The sequence below is a fragment of the Hemitrygon akajei genome, chromosome 12 (assembly GCF_048418815.1).
Source record: "Hemitrygon akajei chromosome 12, sHemAka1.3, whole genome shotgun sequence".
Classification (NCBI taxonomy): domain Eukaryota; kingdom Metazoa; phylum Chordata; class Chondrichthyes; order Myliobatiformes; family Dasyatidae; genus Hemitrygon; species Hemitrygon akajei.
Window position 1 is genome coordinate 89,019,273 of NC_133135.1, and position 22,862 is coordinate 89,042,134.

The 22,862-nt window shown below is 41.5% G+C and overlaps 1 protein-coding gene across 6 annotated transcripts in view; it reads right to left on the bottom strand.

Moving 5' to 3' along the window:
• The window catches only part of rasal2 (RAS protein activator like 2), a 421,164-nt gene that overhangs the window by 249,278 nt on the left and 149,024 nt on the right, over positions 1-22,862 (bottom strand). For all 6 annotated transcript variants that reach the window (XM_073063632.1, XM_073063630.1, XM_073063629.1 and 3 more), the window contains exon 3: positions 8,048-8,174. In XM_073063632.1, the coding sequence (XP_072919733.1) occupies positions 8,048-8,174 (127 nt within the window). The remainder of the gene's footprint in view (positions 1-8,047; positions 8,175-22,862) is intronic.

Genomic DNA, 22,862 nt, shown 5'->3' on the forward strand with positions numbered 1-22,862 from the left:
ATAGAAAGCTGATCCCATGCAATCCATCCTTCTGTTGAACAGAAACCTGATCCAAAACTTTTGGTTTTAAATTGAAGTCTACTCAATGATAACCCAACATCTTGTTTTTGCATTAGGAAATAAGTACAAAATTGTATGCAACAGTGTTATTGCTATATACTCACGGTTCTGAATAACTGTTACGGCACCCTTACCATGAACACAATTATAACCCCTCAGTTTTCATTTTTAATTAAAGCTCAACTATTTGCAGCATGAACAGTACACATTTGCCAAGAAACAGCAATCATAAGAATGTTTAGTGACAGAAAAGCCCACATGGTAAGGAGTGGGTATCTGAGATAATTTGCCTTTCTTACTAACTGAAAGATTCTTCAGTACAACTGATGGCTTGAATTTTGGATCTTTAAAAAAATCTGACCAGTTCAGGTTCAAACCACTTAGGCGTTTTAGTCACTTAGCAAGCAGCATAGCTCAGTTACATGAAAAGGTACTCAATCGTCTATCTATTAAAACAGTGAGCGTGCTTGCCGCACAGTTTTTAAATGTCTCAAACATCTTGATCTTTAATTATGGGTCTCCCAGAACAGTGTTAATGGATATTCCTGTGTTGATTTCACGGCAAGTTCCTCTACTGATCTATTTCAAGATAATGCAAGTTGCTGGCAAAGGATCACAGCTTGCAACCTCAGCAACAACCCTTACCAGGGCATATTACCATACAAATCCTCTTCTTGGGCAGTCCTTTGGGAATAAAAATGACCCTTCCACTCTGGATTCTGAAATAGCTTCCAAGTCAACGTGGGTGATTCTCTCTTCCACATAAGATACAGGAAACTGCTATGGGGAAGTTGAGTGGTTAGTTTGTGAGGGAGCAACATCCTTTCATCCCAGAGCTGTTGTAAGCTCCCAGTGCATTGCCTTGAGGTTCTCAATACCATCTCAAATGCTTTCCCATGGTCCACAGGTTACCAGCTATCTCTTTCAGTAAATTTTAAGCATAACCTTAGATCTTTTTGTCCTATCTGCCTGGTAATCTGTGAGAGTTAGGGAAAAAAGTGATAGTTTCTGAAGTTTGCTGTCAGGGAATCAAATGACTTAGCTAGCCCAGCCTAGGGAGTGGAGAGTAGTTAAGGCCTCGATGCTGCAGACACTGGCCTGAGAGAGAACATTGGTTCGTTTAACCTACCAGTGAATTTGGACAATTTTACAGACACAACATGAGTGTTATTTTTCCAGCATCTGGAGATGACTGATGATAAAGGTAGTTCAGATCTCAGAAGAATAGAGGAGGGCAGAATCAATGCTATATTTAAAATCATTCAGTAGCACTTGCCACCTCAGAGTCTCTTTGCTGAAAAGCATAGGAATGCTCTCAGATGGTCAGGAAAACAGGTGAGGGACAGTGTTTGTAAGAAGCATGTTCTTAGTGCAAAGCTGCTACAAAGGCACAATAGGGCTGCGGCCAAGCACTCCTGACAACAAACTTTCAGGAAAATCTTTGCTGTAAGTAATACAACATAAATGTAAAACCAGAATCAATGAGTTTTGGGAAAGTTGGTGATGCCAACAGATTCCCATGTTTGTTCAAGGATATTGAAAAAACAGTAGACAAAGCTTTCTCTGTTTGTGTCTATGTGGAGATCTGGTGATTCTACTTCCCCTCAACAACCCCAGTGGCCACTTTATTAGGACATCTATACACCTGCTCGTGAATGCAAATGTCTAATCTGCCAATCATGTGGCAGCAAAATGCATAAAAACATGCCAGCAGGTTCAAGAGGTCCACTATTGTTCAGACCAAACATCAGAAGGGGGAGGAAATGTGATCTCAGCGATTTTGACCATAGAATGATTGTCAGTGCCAGATGGGGTGGTTTGAGTATCTCAGAAACTGCTGATCTCCTGGGATTTTCATGCACAAGTCTCTTCACAGAGAACAGTGCAACAAAACAAAAAAACATCCAGTTGAGTAGCAGTTCTGTAGATGAAAATGCCTTGTTAATGAGAGAGTTAAGAGAAGAGTGACCAGACTGATTCAAGTTGACAGGAAAGCGACAGTACCTCAAATAACCACATGTTAAAGAGCATCTCTGAATGCACAACATTTCGAACCTTGACATGGACAAGCTACAGCAGAAGAAAACCACAAATATAAACTCAGTGGACACTTTAGCAAGTACAGGGCGTACCTAATAAAGTGGCCACTGCGGGTAAATAGCAAATTATGAGATGTGGTAGAAATCACAGCAGCATCCTGGAATAAACCTAAGGATGCGAAGGAGAGACATTACCATCCAACTGCAAAGCAGCCCAGGCATTTTGGTGAACCTATAATTGATCTGCGAGGTGATTACCAAACTCTGTGAGGATAGAGAATGCAACATGACTACTAACACTGTCAAACTGCATGAATTCACAGAAAATGCCATCAGTTAAAGCTGACCAAATGAGTTTTAATTTTCAGGACTATATATCTGAAAAATCACACTGCAAAAGAATGTTGAATATTACATTATTGTTGGTGTCACTTTAAGAAGATCAATATCAGAATTTATTTTCAGAGCAGATGAAATACTTGCCAGAAAATCAGAGGTCAAATTTATCACCAGGTACAAAGAGACTAGGGAATGGGTACATTATTGCTCTACTTCAAATTACACTTTTTTTCAGCTGCACCGTATCCATTTTTCCAGATTTATGTAAAAGAATTGTTGGTTCTTCAGTTTCAAACACTGTTTATCGCCATTTTGCACAAAGGCCAAGCATACCTACAGCTCCAAACCCCAAGGTTCTCAATAAGTGTTTTTGGAAGAAAAAAACTAAATGTTGCCCAATAAATCAAAACAGGCTCCATCATTAGCAGAAAGACAATAACAATCCACAATAACAAGATGATATGAAAGGCAGAACGCATCATGATAAGACTGACCTGAACAACCACAAAAGCCACTTTTCTCTGAATTTGCATAATCACAAATGACTCTTGCCAATTTTTGAAAATCATACAAAAAAACAGCAACTATATGCCTCAGCTCTACTGTCTTGAGAGGACACATAAGCAAACTACAAATGCAAATATATTTGTTAATGGAGTACCGGTAATTCCAGATGAAAAAAGTAATACCAGTTTTGAAGGAAATAATGGCACTGATTTCTTGTAACCGATAAGCAATTTCTTCAAAAATGATGTCGGTTAAGTCAGACCCATTTCATACTGTAGATATAAAGCAAATACACCTGCAGATGCTGCAATATGAAACAAACAACAAAACTGCTGGAAGAACTTACCATCTGTGGAAAGTTGAAATCGTCACTCCAGAACAAAAGGAATAGTCCCCAAAAGATTCACCAATCCATACTGTCCTAGCTGATCCAGTCTTGGTTGTGCCCCTACTTCCTTGCTAGTTCCCAAAATCCATTAACTTCATTATAGTCTGAAAACCTGACCAATTTAGTGATGAATAGATTCAGTGATTCAGGTTGCACAACTCTGCGTGGTACAGAATTGCAGAAGTTCACAACACTCAGGAGAAATTCTACCTTAGCACCAATGTCCTCTCAAACTATTCTCCCTGGTCTTGGATTTCCCCACGAGGAGAAAATATCTCCTTTATCAAGCTTTCTTGCAATCTCACTTGTTTCACCTTTCACTCTTCCAAATTCCCAGTATACTCAATCATTTCTCATAGACAAACCTTCCTTCCTACAAAATCTAATAAAACTGCCCCCAATGCCAAGTATATACTTCGAAATATAGAGATCAGAACTGTATGGAGCACTCTAAATGTGACAGCAAGAATTTCCTATTTTTAAATTCTGCCTCCAGCACATTAAAGACCTAGATCCCTTCTTTGAGACTGCAACCAGTAGAACAGATAACAGCATATAAATTGACAGTGCATTGGAACTGTGGGAAAGCCTTCAATAAGGTGCCACATAAAACAGAAGCAAACAAAGACTGGAATACACATTTTGAAGATAACTGATGCAAGGATTGTGGATTAGCAACAAAATGGAAAACACAGAGTAGAAATACCTAGGCCATTTTTAGATTGTGAGTTTGAGACAGCAGGATGACAGACAAAACGGTGCTGAGGCCCTAGGTGTTGACAATCTGTATCAAGATTTTGGTATTGTCTAATACATCCAATATTGCTGACGATACAAAACTGTGTCAGTGGTTGACAAGAGGATCGTTCAGGAGTTACTAACAAATTAAAAGGATGGGGAAGGACAAGTCAGATGGAATACTTGGGAGGAAAACTGTAAGGTCATCCATGTCAAAATAATTTTTTTTTTCTTTTTTGAAAATAAAGGTGAGATATTGAAAATGTTGGTTTCAGAGGCACATGAGCATCTTCATGATAGAAATCACTGAAATCACTGGTCAAACTCTTGTAATCCACTCTCTAAAATCTGGCCCATCATCTGAAATCTCAATGGTTCCCCGCTTAGCTCCAGGGAAAACAATGAATGAGGCAAATGGACAGATGTAGCTTCCAAACAGGTAACATGATGACCTATTATTCCGAATCAATGCTTGCCTGGCTCCCTTCCGCTTACCAAGGCCTCCACTCCCCACTTCCCTTCCAACTGCTGGGCCCAAGTTCCCAGATGCTCTTTAAATTGATCTTTTTCTATTGTCTGCGTTCCCTTGAAAGAAGTTCTTGTTTCTTCGCTCCTATTAAACTTACCAAGGCCTTGGTTAACTGCTCCCTTAAAGAAAAATTCAATTAAACACATAAATGAATTCAAATAGAACAACATTTTATGTTCTGAAAACTCCTAGTTCAGCACCATAAAAGATCACAGTTGTACGTCAAACTGCTTTGGGAAGCTAGACAGAATGCTGGCCTCAACTGTAACAGGATTTCAAGTGGAGATTTTTTTTCTCCAAATTACCTGGAGTGCTGGTGAGGCCACATCTGTACTATTAAGTATGGGACTGAATCAAAATCAGAATCAGATTTATTATTACTGACTTATATGATGTGAAGTTTGTTGTTTGCTGGCAACAATAAGTAAGGTGCAAAGACATGACATATAACTTACAAAATAAATACTGCTAAAATAAAGAGAATAATCAGGTGGTGTTCATAGGCTCATGCATCAATCAGAAATCTGATGGCAGAGGGGTACGTTATTTCTGAGTCATTGAGTGTGGGTCCTCAGCTTCCTGTACCTCCTCCCTAATGCCCCAGTAATGAGAAGAGAGCATATTCCATGTGGTGAGGGTCCTTCTTGAGGCACCGCCTTTTGAAGATGTTCTCGATGACTCTGCAACCTTTTGCAACTCTGTGCATTGGAGCCTGTGCACTAGACAGTGTACATCTATAGAAATTTCTAAGTCTTTGGTGACATGCCAAATAACATCAGACTCTAACATAGAGGCACTGGCATGCTTTTTTCTTGATTACGTCAATGTGTTGGGTCCAGGACAGACATTAACACATCCTCACCCTTTCCACCGCTGATCCCTCAATGAAGACTGTGTGTTTTCCTAACTTCCTCTTCCTGAAGTCTACAATCAATTCCTTAGTCTTGCTGACACTGAGTGCAAGAGTGTTGTTGTGACACTGCTCAACTAGCTGATCTATCTCATTCCTTTCCCTCTTTGTTGGCAGCTGAGATTCTACCAATAACACTGGTTTTAATGGTGAATTTATAGATGGTGCCTGAACTGTGTTTCACCACACAGTCACGAACATAGAAAGTAGAGCAGTGGGATAAGCACACATCCTTGAGGTGCATCTTTGTTGAATAACAGCAAGAAGGAGATGTTTTTACTCATCCATACTGATTGTGGTCTCCTGATAAGGAAATCAAGGATACTGCTGCAGAGGGAGTTACAGAAGCCCAGGAAAGTGGGAATGATATCACCCAAGAAGTGAGTGATTAGCAGACTAGGCATGAGTATTGAAATGGTCTATTCCTGAGCCTGTTAGCAAATCTCAAGGTAGCATATGATAACTTATATGTACTTCGATAATAAATTTATTTGGAACTTTCTTGTTTATATTCTTTGTCATTGATATAGATTGTAAACAGTCGAATCATTAACAATGATCCCTCTGGAACCACACAAAAGTACAGTTTCATTACCTGAAAATGACTCATTTATTCCAACATTCTTGTCTGCTCTGGTACCCATCCATCTATTCTTCTTACTATATTACACCTACCTCAACAGATCTTACCTTGGAAAATTACTTTTTAAGTGGTGCCTTATCAGCAACCGTTGGAAAATCCAAAGACATTCCTTTTACCCCCAATGCCAGGGACATTCTCAACAAACTTTGATTCATCATAATGATTTCCCTTAACCTCACCTTGGTTTGGTGATTGTGTGATTTTCTGGGTATCTTGCAGCTACTTCCTTCATAATGATCTCCAGCAGTCTTCTAATAGCAGATGTCAAACTAACTGGCTTGTAGTTTCCCATTTGCTGCCTTGCTTCATTCTTATGTAGCACATGAAATCATTGCCTCAATGGAATTAGGGAATTTTGCTTTATCATGGAACCCATTTCTGCAGCCAATTAGACTTGCAGTCTTGTCAGCCTTCAGTCCTATCACTGCATAAAGTAATTTCTACTCTTGTTAAGACTTAAGTAGCCCCACCCCCCAAATTTGCCCCTGTATGTTAAAATTATTCCATTGTGAAGAAATATACATAAAATTGGTTCACAGCCCAGATCTCGACCCAAAATATTCACTTACCCTTCACCTCCACATATACTACCTGACCTGCTGACTTCCTCCAGTCATTTGTTTTTTGCTCTGAAGTTATGAATATTATGAAATAACAATATTATATAGTAGTAATGGCCATCTTAGGGTAAAACTTATTTCTGCATATCATGTCAAATAAAACACAGCATTATTTAGTACTGGGAATGAAATTTAAACAGGTTCCAACAATTAACAAAGGTCAACATAAAACACAAAAAATCCAGAAACTATTTTATGTTCACAAATTCTACAAAGAGATATGTTCAATTTTCTTTTCCCATATAAAAGTGACAGAAAATGAGGCATGATTCCAGTAGAAAAATAACTTTAAGTTACAGAGGTGAAATGAAAAAAGGTAGAATTTTCCCAACAAAACAGAAATAATTATGACTTAAGCATAATAATTATGAGCAGTTTTGTACAGTGACATAAATCATAACCTATTAATAGTCACAACTTAATGATCTCAATCTTCACCATGCTACTGGAAAAATGGCATATAAAAAGAATGTATTTATTCCCTTATTGGGAAAAGAAACCCGAGTCAAAGCAGCAACATCTCATACTTCTCAAACAAGATCAGTAACTTTTTGAGCAGTAATGGTTCAGCTCTACCATGAGGCTACTTCTCAAATTCATTGGAATCTCTCACATCATACCTCATAGAACTGAAATTCATTGGCAGCTTTGTTTTAATTTTGTTCCCAGGCTTTTCAAAACTCATTGAAACTTCTCCAGCCTGATTAGAAATTCTACCCAAATCAGACAAAACGTTTGATTAAAAACAAACAAAACGTTGAACATTTTTTAAAAATGTTGTTTTGTAAAAGTGTTTGTGTTTCAGACAAGCAAATCTCATTCCTCACAACTGATTTTGTATCTCCAAAATCACATTTCCAAAAAACACCAAATTTCCCAAAAAGGAAATCTTTGAACAGTGCAGAGAACTATTTCTGCTGATGCAAGCTACTCATTCGGGAACACATTATCTCACATATCTATTTTTAAATGTTTTTTTTTTGCTAAGCAGGACTCAAGAGCTTTAGGGAGAAAGGGGGGGGGGGCAGAATAAAAATATACAAATGACCCCAGCTCACTGTATTGAACTTGGGCAGGTAGTTTACTTAACAGCCAGGAGATGGCGACATTACCTGTTGAGCTGGAAAGATATTTTTCCCTTTGCAAATTACATTTCACTTTTTGTCCATGAGAGGGCATCGTTAGAGACAATGTGCACTCAAGATGTGAAAACCAGAGATTCAATCAACCAGCATCACTCAGTACTTACTGTACTGCAGCCCGGCTGAACTCACCCAGTTTAGTGTTGCCATCCTGTTGATAGTCTGGAAACTGCCCCTCAGATGGAACGCTAACTGTCCGCCGCAGCATTCGTCCTTTTGAGAACTCCACCTGTTGATCCTGTAGCATATCGACGTTCCCCTGTGCAAGAATGACATTGGTCAACCCCACAACTTCAAGCCTGCCAAAAGACTGCACCAACTGCAGGATTATTCAAATTGCGAGACACATTTCTAGGTTGAAACATGTGACATGAAGATTAAACCTGCATTTTTAACTACAGCAATCTGGTTACCATGAACTTGCCAGAACTGCATCCTTACACAAATGGGCTCAGTAGATGCAACCAATGAAATTTCCATTCAAATTTTGATCAAGGGAAAATAGAGAAATCCCCAAAACTGAGCGATCTGCTCCTTTACACTGTACCATCACGGGTAAAGGCCTCCCCACTGTAAAGCACAACTACATGGAGCACTGTTGCAGGGAAGCATCCAACATGAAGGTTACGCTCCCTTCTCACTGCTGCCAAAAGGAGCCTCAGGACCTGCATCACCAGGTTCAGGAACAGTTATTACCCCATGACCATCAAAGGGGATAACTTCACTCAATTTCACTCATTTGCCCCATCACTAAACCGTTCCCTTAACATATGGACTCACTTTCAAGGACTCTTCATCTAATTTTCTCTTATTTATTATTATTCTCTTATTATTGAATATTCATTACTACTTTTTCCCCTTCTTTTTGCTTTTGCACTATTTGTTGTTTTTACCACACTGGTTGCTCGTCCACCCTGGTGGGTGTGGTCTTTCATTGATTCTGTTCTGTTTCTTGTATTGACTGTGATAGCACATAAAAAAAAATTTCTGTGTATACTCTGAATATTGAAAGTTTACGAATTCCGTGAATCTATTGGATGACTTTGATTACCTCAAACATTTCTTGGCTGAGTGTTATTTTTCTGCAAGAAAGAATATTTGTTTGAAAAAGGCTATGTCAATCACATTGGTGATAATCAACACCAACATCTTCCTGACCACTGAGGTAAGACTAAATGGCTTACAGTTTCCTTTCTTCTGCCTTTCTCCCTTCTAGAATTGAAATTACCCAAGCTTCCAAAATCAGTCCAGAATCTAGTGATTCTTGAAAGATTATTACTAATGCCTCTTCAGCTACCTCTTACAAAACCCTGGGGTGTACACCATCTGGTCCAGGTGACTTATCTACCTTTTAGTTTCCCAAGAACCTACTTTCAAGAAATAGTAATTTCACATGCTTCATGACCCCTAGCACTGGAACTTCCACCATACTGCTCGTGTCTGATGCAAAATATTTATTCAGTTCATCTACTATTACCTTGTCCCCTACCTTCAGGATCATTTTCCAGCAGTTTGATATCCAATCTCACCTCTCTTTTACACTTCATGTATCTGAAGAAACCTTTGGTATCCTCTCTAATATTATTGACTAGCTTGCTTTCATATTCCATCTTTCCTTTCTTAACGACTTTCTTAGTGGCCTTTTGTTGGTTTTTAAAAGCTTCCCAATCCTCTAACTTCCCACTAATTTTTGCTCTATTATATGCCCTCTCTTTGGCTTTCATGTTGGCTTTGACTTCCCTTGTTAGCCAAGGTGGTGTCACCTTATCTCTAGAATACTTCTTCCTCTATGAGATGTAAATATTCTGTGCCTTCTAACTGCTTCCAGAAATTCCAGCCATTGCTGCTCTGGCATCCTCCCTGCCAGTGTTCTTTTCCAACCAATTCTTCTCTCATGTCCTCTGTAATTCTCTTTACTCCACTGTAATACTGATACATCTGACTTTAGCTTCTCCTCAGATTTCAGGGTGAATTTGATCATATTATGATCACTTGCCCCTAAGGTTTCTTTTACCTTAAGTTCTCTAATCAATTACAGTTCATTGCACAACACCCAATTCAGAATAGCTGATCCCCTAGTGGGCTCAACCATGAGCTGCTCCAAAAAGCCACCTTATAGGCATTCTCGAAATACCCTCTTTTGGAACCCAGCACCAACTTGATTTTCCCAATCTAATTACATATTGAAATCCTCCATGACTATTGTAACATTGCCCTTTTGGCATGCATTTTCTATCTCCCACTCTAATTTGTAGACCACATCCTTACTACTGTTTGGGGGGGGGGCGCTGTATACAACTCCCATTAGGGTCTTTTTACTCTTGCAGTTCCTTAGCTCTATCCACAATAATTCAACACCTTCTGACCCTATGTCAGCTGTTGCTAAAGATTTGATTTCATTTTTTACCAAGAGCAATGTTGCTGCCTTCCTGCATTCCCATTCGATACAATGTGTATCCTTGGACATTGAGCTCCCAGCTATAATCTTCTTTCAGCCATGATTCAGTGATGCCTATATCATACATGCCTATCTGTAACTGTGCTACAAGTTCATCTACCTTATTCTGTATACTGCGTGCATTCAAATACAACATCTTCAGTCCTGTGTTCACCTTGTTCAATTTTCTATGTCTTTTAAGTTGCAACTCATCCTGCTGACTGCAATTTTGCCCCATCAACAGCCTCTCCTCACTACACATTGCCTGTCTGTAAACCAGCTCCCTCATCTTCAGCAGCCTTTCCTATATACTTCTTGCATTGAAATATAAGCAACTCAGGTTATCAGTTACTTTTCCCATTCCCCTGCAACTCTTAGTTTAAACCCCACCATGCAACATTAACAAACCTTCCACTAGGATATTCGTCTCGTTCCAGTTCAGGTGCAAACATTCCGTTCTGTACAGGTCCCACCTTCCCTGGAATATAGATCAATGATCCAAAAATCTTATGCTCTCCCTACTACACCAACTCCTTAGCCACATGCTCAACTGTATATTCTTCCTAGTTCTGGCATCACTAGCACGTGACATGGGTAGCAATCCTGAGATCACAACCCTGGAGGTCCTGCCCTTCAACTTAGCACCTAACTCCCTGAACTCCCAATGCAGAACCTTGTCACTCATCCTACCCATGTCATTGGTACCTACATGGACAATGAGCTCTGGCTGTTCACCATCCCACTTAAGAATGCTGAGGACTTCATTACAAGATGTCCCAGGCCCTAGCACCTGAGAGGCAACATACCATTGGGGAATCTTTTTCTTGCCCACAGAACCTCCTGTCCATTCCCCGAACTAATGAATCCCTTATCAGCATAGCATTCCACTTCTCCCCCCTTCCCTTCTGAGATACAGAGGCAGACTCAATGCCGAGACCTTTTCTATGTTTGGTCATCCACTGCCTCTCCTCTAATAGTATCGAAAGTGATACACCTTTTGTTCAGGGGTACTCCTTAACCCCTTTCGCTTCTGGACTCCTGTGTCCTGCACCTTGGATGTAACTACCGCTCCATATGTCTTATCTATCTCCCCTTCAGCCACCCGAATGATCCAGCGTTCATCCAGTTCCAGTTCCAACTCCTTAACACAAATTATTAGATGCTACAGCATTTACAGTTGTCAGGAACACTGGAGGTCTCCCTGCCTTACCCCATCCTGCAAGAGGAGAATTCCACTGTGCTGTCTGGCATCCCTACTGTCCTAACAGCACAGATATAAGGGGGGGGGGGGGGGGGGGGAAGGAAAAAAAAACTTAACCCAGAGCTTTCTTTTGCTTTCTCTGACTGAAGCCGAAGAGTTAAAGCCTGAAGATCACCACTCTGACTCTGTCCACTCAGACAATGGCTGCTGTGTTTGGCCTGCCTTCCTTTAATTTGCTCTTGTTAATCAATCACAAATGTGGATTGATCACTGGTCAATGAATTGAATTGAATTGAAGAATACACGAGGAATAAAAATCTTTGTTACATCTCTGTCTAAATGTGCAATTTATAGTAATTTATAATAAATATTATGTACAACAGGATGGTCAACATAGAAATACAGTTAAATTAAGCATGAATTACAGCATGAGTTAAGCAGTCTGATGGTCTGGTGGAAGTAGCTGTCCTGGAGCCTATTGGTCCTGGCTTTTATGCTGCGGTCCCAGTTCCCAGATGGTAGCAGCTGGAACAGTTTGTGGTTGGGATGCTCCCCAAAGAACCTTCGGGCCCTTTTTACACACCTGTCTTTGTAAATGTCCTGAATAATGGGAAGTTCACATCTACAGATGCACTGGTCTGTCCACACCACCTCTCTATAGAATCCTGCGATTGATGTCAATAGGGGCTAGCTTGTCTTCATTCCTCCTGTAGTCCACAACTAGTTCCTTTGTTTTTGTGATGTTGAGGGAGAGGCTGTTTTCTTGACACCACTGTGTCAGGATGATGACTTTTTCTCTGTGAGCAGCCTCATTATTATTATAATGCTCTATTACACTGCTGCATCCCACTTGCTGCCGCCTTTTCTACATGGGCAGTGGACCTAATTGAAATCCCCTCCTCTCAATCTTCTGATGTCTGAATTAGCTGCTGGTAAATGCTCCATTACGCTGAGGTCTACATTGCTGAAGTCTCAAAGATGACGCAAAATAGATCAATGAAAACATACATGGTGGTGATGGTGGTGATATCACAACAAGTTGAAAAATACAAGTTGGTAGTGAGTGTAGTAGTGCCGCGAACCAAGGCCAAGATCTCTCTTGAAGATATAGTTACAAACCCTGAAGTGACATTTTAATCAAGCACCCCCAGAAACTTAAGAGCTACACATTTGGATCATGCAACCTAGAAATAGACGAGATGATTGATGAATATTTGTCAGATTGAAGAGAATAATTATATGCTGCCCTTTCAGACCTTCCTAGATTGTGTGTTTTGGGATCTTTTAGAATGTGAGCTGACAAATAAGAAAATCCAAGCAATGGATCTGACACAAGAGGAATTACGCAAGGCTGCTAAGTGCATGGATAGTGCACTGAATACTTCCATTCTTGACATGACTAAGAGGTATTGGATAGCAGCTAAGTTGGCAAAGGCAACATGCACTTACTGTCAGCTGAGTCCCACTGATGCTACAAGCAACTTGGATTGATGAAAAACAATGGACTACAGCCAGAAATGGAAAGTCAGCCAAGAAAATTGCAAACAACAAGTCTCATTTCTGCTTTTATATAAGTCACCTGGCTTCAGTATGTCTACATTTTAACTGCCACCAAATAGGACATACTGCACGGGAATCAGCAAACTCAAGAGTCCTGTTCACCTCATCTGCAGAAGTACAATGTACAGAAGAGCAAGTCTGAGGTACTATCCACGGGACAGAATTGAAGAACAAACAGGTGGAGTCCTACATGACAAATTAATTTACAGTTCATCATCAGGAAAGATTATTGAGAACAGCTTTCTTATTGCCTGAAAACATCAACATCTGCATTGATACTGCAGCAAAATGTTTCATGTATCAAAAATACCACAACCAATTTTCTTTGAAGCCAAGTAAACTCAAGTCACCATCACACCAGAATCACCTCCCGTTGGGTATTTGATGTTTTATTGAATGGGTTCCATGGTGTTTCTTTGGTTTTGGCTCCCTGCGGGAGGATGAATCTCAAAGTCAGTCAGAGTCAATTTATTATCAAAGTACATACATGTCACCATATACAACCCCAAGTTTCATTTTCTTGAAGGCATCCTTAATAAATCCATAACAGAATAATAACCATAGTAGAATCTAAAAAAGAATGCATCATCTTGGGTATTCAACCAGTGTGCAATAAACAAAAAACTGTAAACACTAAAAGAAAGAAAGAAATAAGTATTGAGAACATGAGATGAAGAGACCTTGAAAGTGAGTCTATAGATTGTGGGAACATTTCAATGATGAGGCAAGTGAAATTGAGTGAAGTTATCCCCTTTGGTTCACAAGCCATATGGTTGAGGGGTAATAACGGTTCCTGAACCTGGTGGTGTGGGTCTCCTGCACTGTCTTCCTGATGGAGGTGGTAAGAAGAGAGCATGTCCTGGGCAGTAGTAGCCCCTGAGGATGGATGCTTCTTTCCTGTGACAGCATTTCATGTAGATGTGCTCAGTGGTGGGGAGGGGTTTTACCCATGCTGGACTGGGCCGTATTCACTACTTTTTGCAGGACTTTTTGCAGGCTGTGATGGAGCCAGTTAATAGATTTTCCATTACACATCTATAGAAGTTACACATTACACATCTATAGAAGTTAGTCAAAGTTTTAGATGTCATGCCAAATCTTCACAAACTCCAAAGGAAGTAGAGGTGCTGCTGTGCTTTTTTTGTAAATGCACTCATATGATGGACGCAGGAAAGGTCCTCCAAAATAATAACACCGAGGAATTTAAAGTTGCTGACCCTGTCTACCTCTGATCTTCTGATGACGACTGATTTCCTCCTCCTCCCAATAGTCTCATGCTGACATTAAGAGGATGTTGTTATGGCACCATTCAGCCAGATTTTCAATCTCCCTCCTATATGATGATTTGTCACCACCTTTGATTTGGCCTATGACAGGGGCATCATCAGCAAACTGAATATGGCATTGCAGCTGTGTTTAGCCACACTGTCATAGGCATAAAGCGAGTAGAGCAGGGGATTAAGCACACAGCCTTGTAGTGCACCTGTGCTAATGGAGACCGTGGAGGAGATGTTGTTGCCAATTCAAACTGACTGGGGTCTGTAAGTGAGGAAATAAAGGATCCAAATGGAGCTTATTGATTAGTTTTGAGGGATGACGGAATTGATTGCTGAGCTGTAGTCATGGAAGAGCATCATGATGTATGCAGCTTTGCTGTCCAGATGTTCTAGGGTTGAGTAAAGAGCCAATGAGATGACAACTGCTGTGGACCTGTAGGCAAATTGGAGCGGATCTAAATCACTTCCCAGCCAGGAGTTGATGTTTTATCACCAACCTCTCAAAACACTTAATCACTGCAGATGCAAGTGGTAATGGACGATAGTCATTGAGACAGATTACCGTGTTCTTCTCAGCACTGGTATAATCGAAGTTTGCTTAAAGTAGATGGGTACCTCAGTCAGCCAAAGCGAGAGGTTAAAGATCTCAGTGAACACTCCAGCCAGTTGATCAGCATAGGTTTTTAGTACTTGGCCAGGTATCCTGTCTGGGCCAGATGCTTTTCATGGGTTCACCCTCCTGAAGACTGCTCGTACATTGGCCTCAGCAACTGAAATGACAGAATCATCAGGAGCTGTGGGTGTCCGTAATGGTTCCTCCATGTTTTGACAGTCTAAGTGAGCATAGAAGGCATTAAGCTCATCGGGAAGCCAAGCCTTGTTGACATATGTCACTTGATTTCACTTCATTAGAGATGATAGTATTTGAGCCCTGCTATAACTGTTAAGCATCCTTTGTTATTTCCAAGTTTAGCCCAGAATTGGCATTTCACCCATGAGATGGCTTTCCGGAGATCATACTTGGACCATTTAAAACTTCCTTGATCAGAGCTGTAATCTGTGGCACAAACAAGAGAAAACCTGCAGATGCTGGAAATCCGAGCAACACACACAAGATGCTGGAGGAGCTCAGCAGGCCAGGTAGCACCGATGGAAAAAAGCACAATCAACATTTCAGAGCAAAACTCTTCTGCAGGACTGGAGAAAAAAAAGCCGAGGAGTAGATTTGAAAGGTGGAGAGAGGGATTAGAGAAACACCACGAGATAGGTGAATAAACAAGAGAAAATCTGCAGATGCTGGAAATCCGAGCAACACACAAAAATTACTAGAGGAACTCAGCAGGCCAGGCAGCATCTATGGAAAAAAGTACAGTCAACGTTTTAGGCTGAAACTGTCAGGACTGGAGAACAAAAAGCTGAGGAGTAGATTTGAAAGGTGAGGACAGGGGAAGAGAGAAACGGCAGGCAATAGGTGAAACTTGGAAGGGGAAGGATGAAACAAAGAGCTAGGAAGAGCTGGTGAAAGAGATCGAAGGCCACGGAAGAAAGAAAAAAGGAGCATCAGATGGATGGGCAAGGAGATAACATGAGAGAGAAAAGGAGATGGGCAATTGTGAAGGAGGGGGCATTACTGGAAGTTTGAGAAATTGATGTTCATGCCATCAGGTTGGAGGCTACCCAAATGGAATACAAGATGTTGTTCCTCTAACCTAGATGTGGCCTTATCATGACAGTGGAGGAGGCCATCGATGGTCGTATTGGAATGGAAATAGGAAGTGGAATTAAAATGGGTGGCCACTGGGAGATCCCGCTTGTTCTGGCAGATGGAGCATACATGCTAGATGAAGTCATCTCCCAATCTATGTCAGGTCACTAATATACAGGAGACACCAAGAGCACCAAACACAGTACATGACCCCAACAGACAGACAGGTGAAGTGTCATCTCACCTGGAAGGACTGTTTAGGGCCCTGAATAGTAGTGAGAGAGGAGGTGTAGGGACAGATATAGCACGTTGCCCTTGCAAGGATAAGTGCCAGGAGGGAGATCAGTGGGGAAGGATGAATGGACAAGGGAGTCGTGTAGGGAGTGATCCCTGTGGAAAGCAGTAAGTGGGGGGAAGGGAAAGATGTGTTTGGTGGTGTGATCCAGTTGGAGGTGGCAGAGGTTTCGGAGAATTATGTGCTGGACACAGAGGCTGGTAGGGTGGTAGGCGAGGACAAGAGGAACCCTATCCTTTGTAGCGTAGCGGGAGGATGGGGTAAGAACACACGTGTGTGAAATGGAAAAGCCTCAAACTGAGAGCAGATACAGCGGAGAGGGAGGAATTGACAGAAGGGGATGGCATTTTTACAAGTAGCAGGGTGGGATGGAGGGAGAGAGAGGGGAGAGAGAGGGGAGAGAGAGGAGAGAGAGAGGAGAGAGAGATGGATCAGGTGAACTTGAAGGCAGGGTGGAAGTTGGAGGCAAAGTGGATGAAATTGACGAGCTCAGCATGGGTGCAGAAAGCAGCATCATGCAATTGTAGATGTAGTGTAGGAAAAGTGTGGGGTGTAAATTAGAAAATCTTACTATTGTATTATTTAATGTTAGAGGATTAAACTCCCCCTACAAGCATTCAAAGGTTTTAGATTTCTTATGCAGAACAAAAATAGATATCGTGCAGTTACAGGAATCACATCTTAAACCTAATGACATTCCTAGGGTTCAAAACCACTTTTATAAACTTGTTGTGGCATCAGCTGATGGTACTCATTCAAAAGGAGTTATGATATTAATGCGACGTAGTATTAATGTATCAATTGAAAGGACTGGCTCCAACAATGAAGGACGCCTAGCTTTTGCTGTACATCTATTCAGGGTAAAAAAGTTGCATTCATTAGCCTATACGTCCCAACTATGTTCGAGGCTGAGTTTTTTCCCTCAATTACCTCACAATTACTGAAGTTAAGTGACTACCAACTATATGTTGGTTCGGACATGAATGCTTTGGCAAACAATAATCTTGATAAAACTTCCTCAACAATATCAAGCTCTCAAGAATCTGCTTCCAAAGCACTTAACCTCTTTTTAACGGATTTAAATTTAACTGAAGTGTAGAGGGTGCATAATCCGTCTTCTCCACAAGACATAAAACTTTCTCTCGGATAGATTACATTCTTATATCCTCTGGTTTGCTGCCTTTGGTACGCTCAATAGAATTTTTGCCCAGACATCTATCTGATCACAACCTGGTTATATCTACTTTTAATTGTGGCAAAAGCAAAAATAAGGCTACTAAGTGGAGGGTTAACTCCACCTTTCTAAAAAAACGTTGAATTTCTAACACAACTGAGGACAAAACTGACGGAATTTATAAATTTAATAAAAATAGTGTCTCGGATGTGACAGTGGTTTGGGCCTCCATCAAGGGTTTCTTACAAAATAACGTCATATGGTTCAGTTCCCACCTACATAAAAGCCAGCTTCAAAAGATCTCCACCCTAGTAAGGTTTTGGAGAATGATCCAAAAGGAGATACACCATAACAAAAGAAAACGAGATCAAAACAAAACAAGCAGAATTAAATGATTTATTAAGAAGCAGGGCAGAATATATGATCCATATAACCAAACCTAATTATTATACAGAAGGCAGCGGACTGAGCCATCCTTTGGCTCTAACGCTCAAACAGGAAGCTAAAAGGTCTATACCAGTGATTAGATGTGCTAAACATATCTTCAGAGGAAATAAATGAGACATTCAAGAATTACTTTAAAGAACTGTATACAAGTGGCTCTGTTCCTTCTCAGAATGACTTCAGCAATTTTTTTTTAGTGGATTAGACCTCCCTGCGTTGTCATTAGAGGACACCAAAACTCTAGACTAGTGGTCACCAACCTTTTTAAGCCCAAGATCCCCTACCTCGGCCTTAGTGAAAGGAAAGATCGACCACAAATCGGTTAGTCACACGCATGCACACCGGGCAGAAAAGACCGTAAGTAAAACCCCGCAACCCGGAAGTAGAAATAACGTATGTACACCAGGGGTCACCACCCTTTTTTGCACCGCGGAACTGTTTAATATTGAGAATATTCTTGCGGACTGGCCGACGGGCGGTGGGGGGGGGCGGTGTGTGTGTTAAACACAACCAGAATACAGCGATACTTGAAGCAGGTTCCTTATGCCCAGTCTACTCTGCAATTTAATTTACGTGGCTCTCAGCACTTAGCTTCTGTCCCGCTTGCTCACATTTGTTCCACTAAAAAAACTCAGTGGATTTGTCTTTAAGTGCAGGGTGCTTGGACTCAGGGTACCGAAGCAGTTTTGAGGGCTTCATTGCCTCATTAGACATCCTCTGGGCCTGAACTCTAGTTTCCCGCCCATCCGCCACCAGACGCCTTGGCCAGGTGCGGCCGGTCGTGTGTGGGGTGAGAGGACAAGGTCAGGGCCGGAGGTCCCCGTGCCGGGGCCACGGCGGTCACAGTCTGCAGAGGGCGACCGAGCAAGCAAGGAGTGCGACAGGGCACGCGCCTGCCTCCCCCGTACGATCTATCGGCCAATAAAAGTTTGTTTCAGTAGATCACAGCAAGGTAGCTGCTCTGCTACTTATGAGACCCTGAGCCCGAATTAGGTCATCTGCGAATATTTTAGCACCGGGTTCCCCACGAACATTCGGTGTGCTGAACCAGGTTCAGAGGCAGTGCTCATCTGTCCGTGCTCCAGGCCGGTACCAACAGCACTTCTCGCCGGCTGCGCGAGGCAGCCGGTTACCCAAGACCAACCAATGATCCCTGGTGTGAGGGTATCACTGCATCTAGGTGACTGATAACTTTGCGTGCATTCAAGTTCAACAGTGGGCATGACAGGGAATGAGGAAAGGTGCAGCTGACTCATATTGTTTCCTCATAGCCCGGTGGTTGGGGACCACTGAAGTACACTGTGTAGTACGGGGGAGCTATGCGCATGCACACTGGGCAGAAAGAACTGAACTAAAACCCTGCAACCCGGAAACAATCTCTCAACAGTATTTGTGTATTTACTTTTCATTTTTTTTCAGAATCTACTGGGAAAGTCTCAAAGATCGACCAGTCAATCGCGATCGACGGGTTGGCAATCACTACTCTAGACTCTCCTATTACACTGGATGAGCTACTCAAAGCAGTCAAAGCTACAAATAAGGGCCGTATGCCAGGTATAGATGGCAGACCTGTGAAACTTTACCTAGCACTTTGGGATATTCTTGGACCAGTATGGCTAGAAACATTAAATTATGCTATTGGAAATGGCGCTTTCCATAGAGATCTAAACATAGCCCTGATCACGGTTATACCTAAGCCCGGTAAGGATCTCTCGCAGTGTGCCAATCACTGTCCAATCTCCTTGATAAATGCCGACCTCAAGATATTTTCCAAAGCCTTAGCCAGTAGACTCGAGACAGTACTTGGGAAAATGATTAGCCCAGATCAAACGGGCTTTATCAGGGGATGCCTCGCATCTGATAATATTCGCCGGCTCTTACACATACTGAGTGCAACACATAAAATCCCACCTGCCTGTGGCCTGCTATTTCTAGATGATGAAAAAGCGTTCAATCGCCTTGAATGGCTATACCTCTGGAGAGTTCTAAAAGAATTTAAATTCAGTGATATATTTATCAATATGATTCAAACACTGTATGCTAATCCCTCAGCCCAGGTATGTGTGGAAGGAGGTTTCTCACAGTTATTTGACATAGGACAGGGCATGGGACAAGGGGACCTTATGTTTCCTTTCATTTTTACTATATCTATTGAACCACTTGCACATTTAATTAGAAACTTTCCTCAGATCTCCCCTATTACTATAGGTACAACATCACATTCGATATCACTTTACGCGGACAACACATTAGTTTATATAGCAAATTTTCAACAAACTCTCCCATATGTCTTAAAAACACTGAAGCAATTTGGATTTCTTTCAGGATACAAAGCTAATCTGTCAAAATCAGCACTGATGCTGATTAATACAGATAAAAGTAACGTGTCTCTTCCTCCCTAGATTAATGTTACAAATGAGGTCCTCTACTTGGGTATTAAAGTTAATACTTCCCTATCGTCTGTGGCTAAAACAAATTACTCTTTAGTTTTGAAAAAAAAGATATTAATAGATGGAGACACCTGCCAGCATCAGTCCCAGTCCGTATATAGGTCATTAAAATGAACATCTTAACCTGCATTAATTTTATCAGCTCAATTATCCCACTTGCGCCACAGCAGGATATTGGCAAAAACTGGACTCCTTACTACGACGCTGTTTGGAACGGTAAATGACCCAATATAAAGTGGTCAGCTCTACAATTCAGAAAGTCGGATGGGGGATTGGCATGTCCAAATTTTAAACCTTATCACTGGGCATTTGTGTTAAAAAGTCTTAGCTAGTGGATGGAGGAGGATAAAGTTTCATCATGGAAAAATATAGAACAAGAGCTAATAGCACAAATAAGGTTGAAGGACTTTCTCCTTATAGGTATATCTACCAAAAAAATGTGATTTGTATTATGGTCCAATGTTAACCCATATGCTACAAGTGTTTAGATCAGCAAAAGAATTCCTAAAATTTAAAACCGTATGGTGCAAATCATCTCCATTATGGAACAATAATCATCTTCTATCTGGGGGGGAAACCATTCACTAACACAACTTGGGAGGATAAAGGTATTACTACTCTTCAAGATATTAATGGGGCAAGTACTATCCTTGGCTTTCAAGAACTGGTATCTTGATAAAATATTGATAAACACTCTTTTCTTCTACTTTAGAGTAAGATCAGCTTGTAAAGCCTACAGGGTCCCCTGGGGGTCAGATTTAAAGGACCATCCCATTTTAAGTTGGATACAGAGTGCTCCAAGACAGATAGTTTCATATATCTATGATAAATTAAACTCACAGAAATATACGCCCACATCAGGAATGAAAGCCTGGGATAGGGACATATCTGAATTGGGACAAGACTTAGACTGGGATGCAATTTGGGATAATGCTGCCAGTGCTTCGAAAAACCCAAATCATCGGTATATACACTTGAAATTTTGTCACAGAGCATATCTAACACCGAGAATTAGACATCAAATGGGACTGGTTCCTGACCCATATTGCTCATTTTGCCCCCACGGAACTGTTGGAAATGTCCAGGGGTTTTTGGTTTGTGGGGGAAGGTTATCAGTACTTTTACAGAACTAACGGGGGTACAATTATCAATGGACCCCACTGTACATCATCTAAATGATGACTCCCCGCTTTCCCTTATGGAAAAAACACACAAAGTCTGGCTGGCAGGCCTGACTGCAGCTAAGAAGATTGTAGTCCAGCGTTGGAAACCTCCTCGTGATATTTCAAGTACTCACTGGCTTCGGAGCTTTTTGGACATTTCTTACCCGGAATTATCATCAGCAAGAGTAAATGATGCACGACCAAACACAATCTCAATGTGGACAAATTTGATATCTAACTTCAATATCTTCTGTTAAAATAGGAATGCTCTGGCTGTGTATGCACTACTATTCAGTTGGTTGGTGGAGGGGAGAGGGGTGGGGGAGAGAGAGGGGTGGCAGGGGGGTGGGGACGAGTGTTGGGGGTGGCTGGGTTAAACAGTCAAAATGTAATCGGCAACTAGTTGTATTGAATGTAATTTGTTGGTGTTGCAATAAAAGTTAGTGATAAAGAAAAGTGCGGAGTGGTCACCAGTGTAGGCTTGGAACATAGACTGTTCCAAGTAGCCAACACAGGCAGGCATATCTGGGACCATGTGAGTGCCCATTGCTACCCCTTTTGTTTGAAGGAAGTGGGAGGACCCAAAGGAGAAATTATTTAGAGTGAGGACAAGTTCCACTAGGTGGAGGAAAGTGGTGGTGAAGGGCAACTGGTTGGGTCTGGTGCCCAGAAAGAAATGAAGAGCTTTAAGGCCTTCCTGGTGGGGGATGGAGGTATATAGAGACTGGACATCCATAGTAAAAATAAGATGATGGGGGCTAGGGAACCTGAAATCCTTGAAAAGATCAATAGCGTATGGTGTGTCACAGATGGAGGTAGGAAGGAACTGAACCGGGTGGATAAAACAGAGCTGAGGTATGCAGACACATACAGTGGGGCAGGAACAAGCTGAAACAATAGTTCTACCTGGACAAGTGGGTTTGTGGATTTTGGTTAGGACGTGGAAACAGGAGGTGTGGGGTGCTGAAACTGTAAGGTTAATAGCAGTGGATGTGAGATCCTCAGAGTCAATAAGGTTGGTGATAGTTTGGGAGACAGTAACCTGGTGTTCTTTAGTGAGGTCCTGTTCGAGGGGTAAGTAAAAGGAGGTATCTGAGAGTTGGTGTTGGGCATCGGCAAGGTAGAGGTCAGTTCGCCAGACTACTACAGCACCTCCCTTATCTGCAGGTTTGATGATAAGGTTAGGACTAGTGCAGAGGGAGTGGAGAGCCGAGCATTCGTAAGGAGTGAGGTCGGAATAG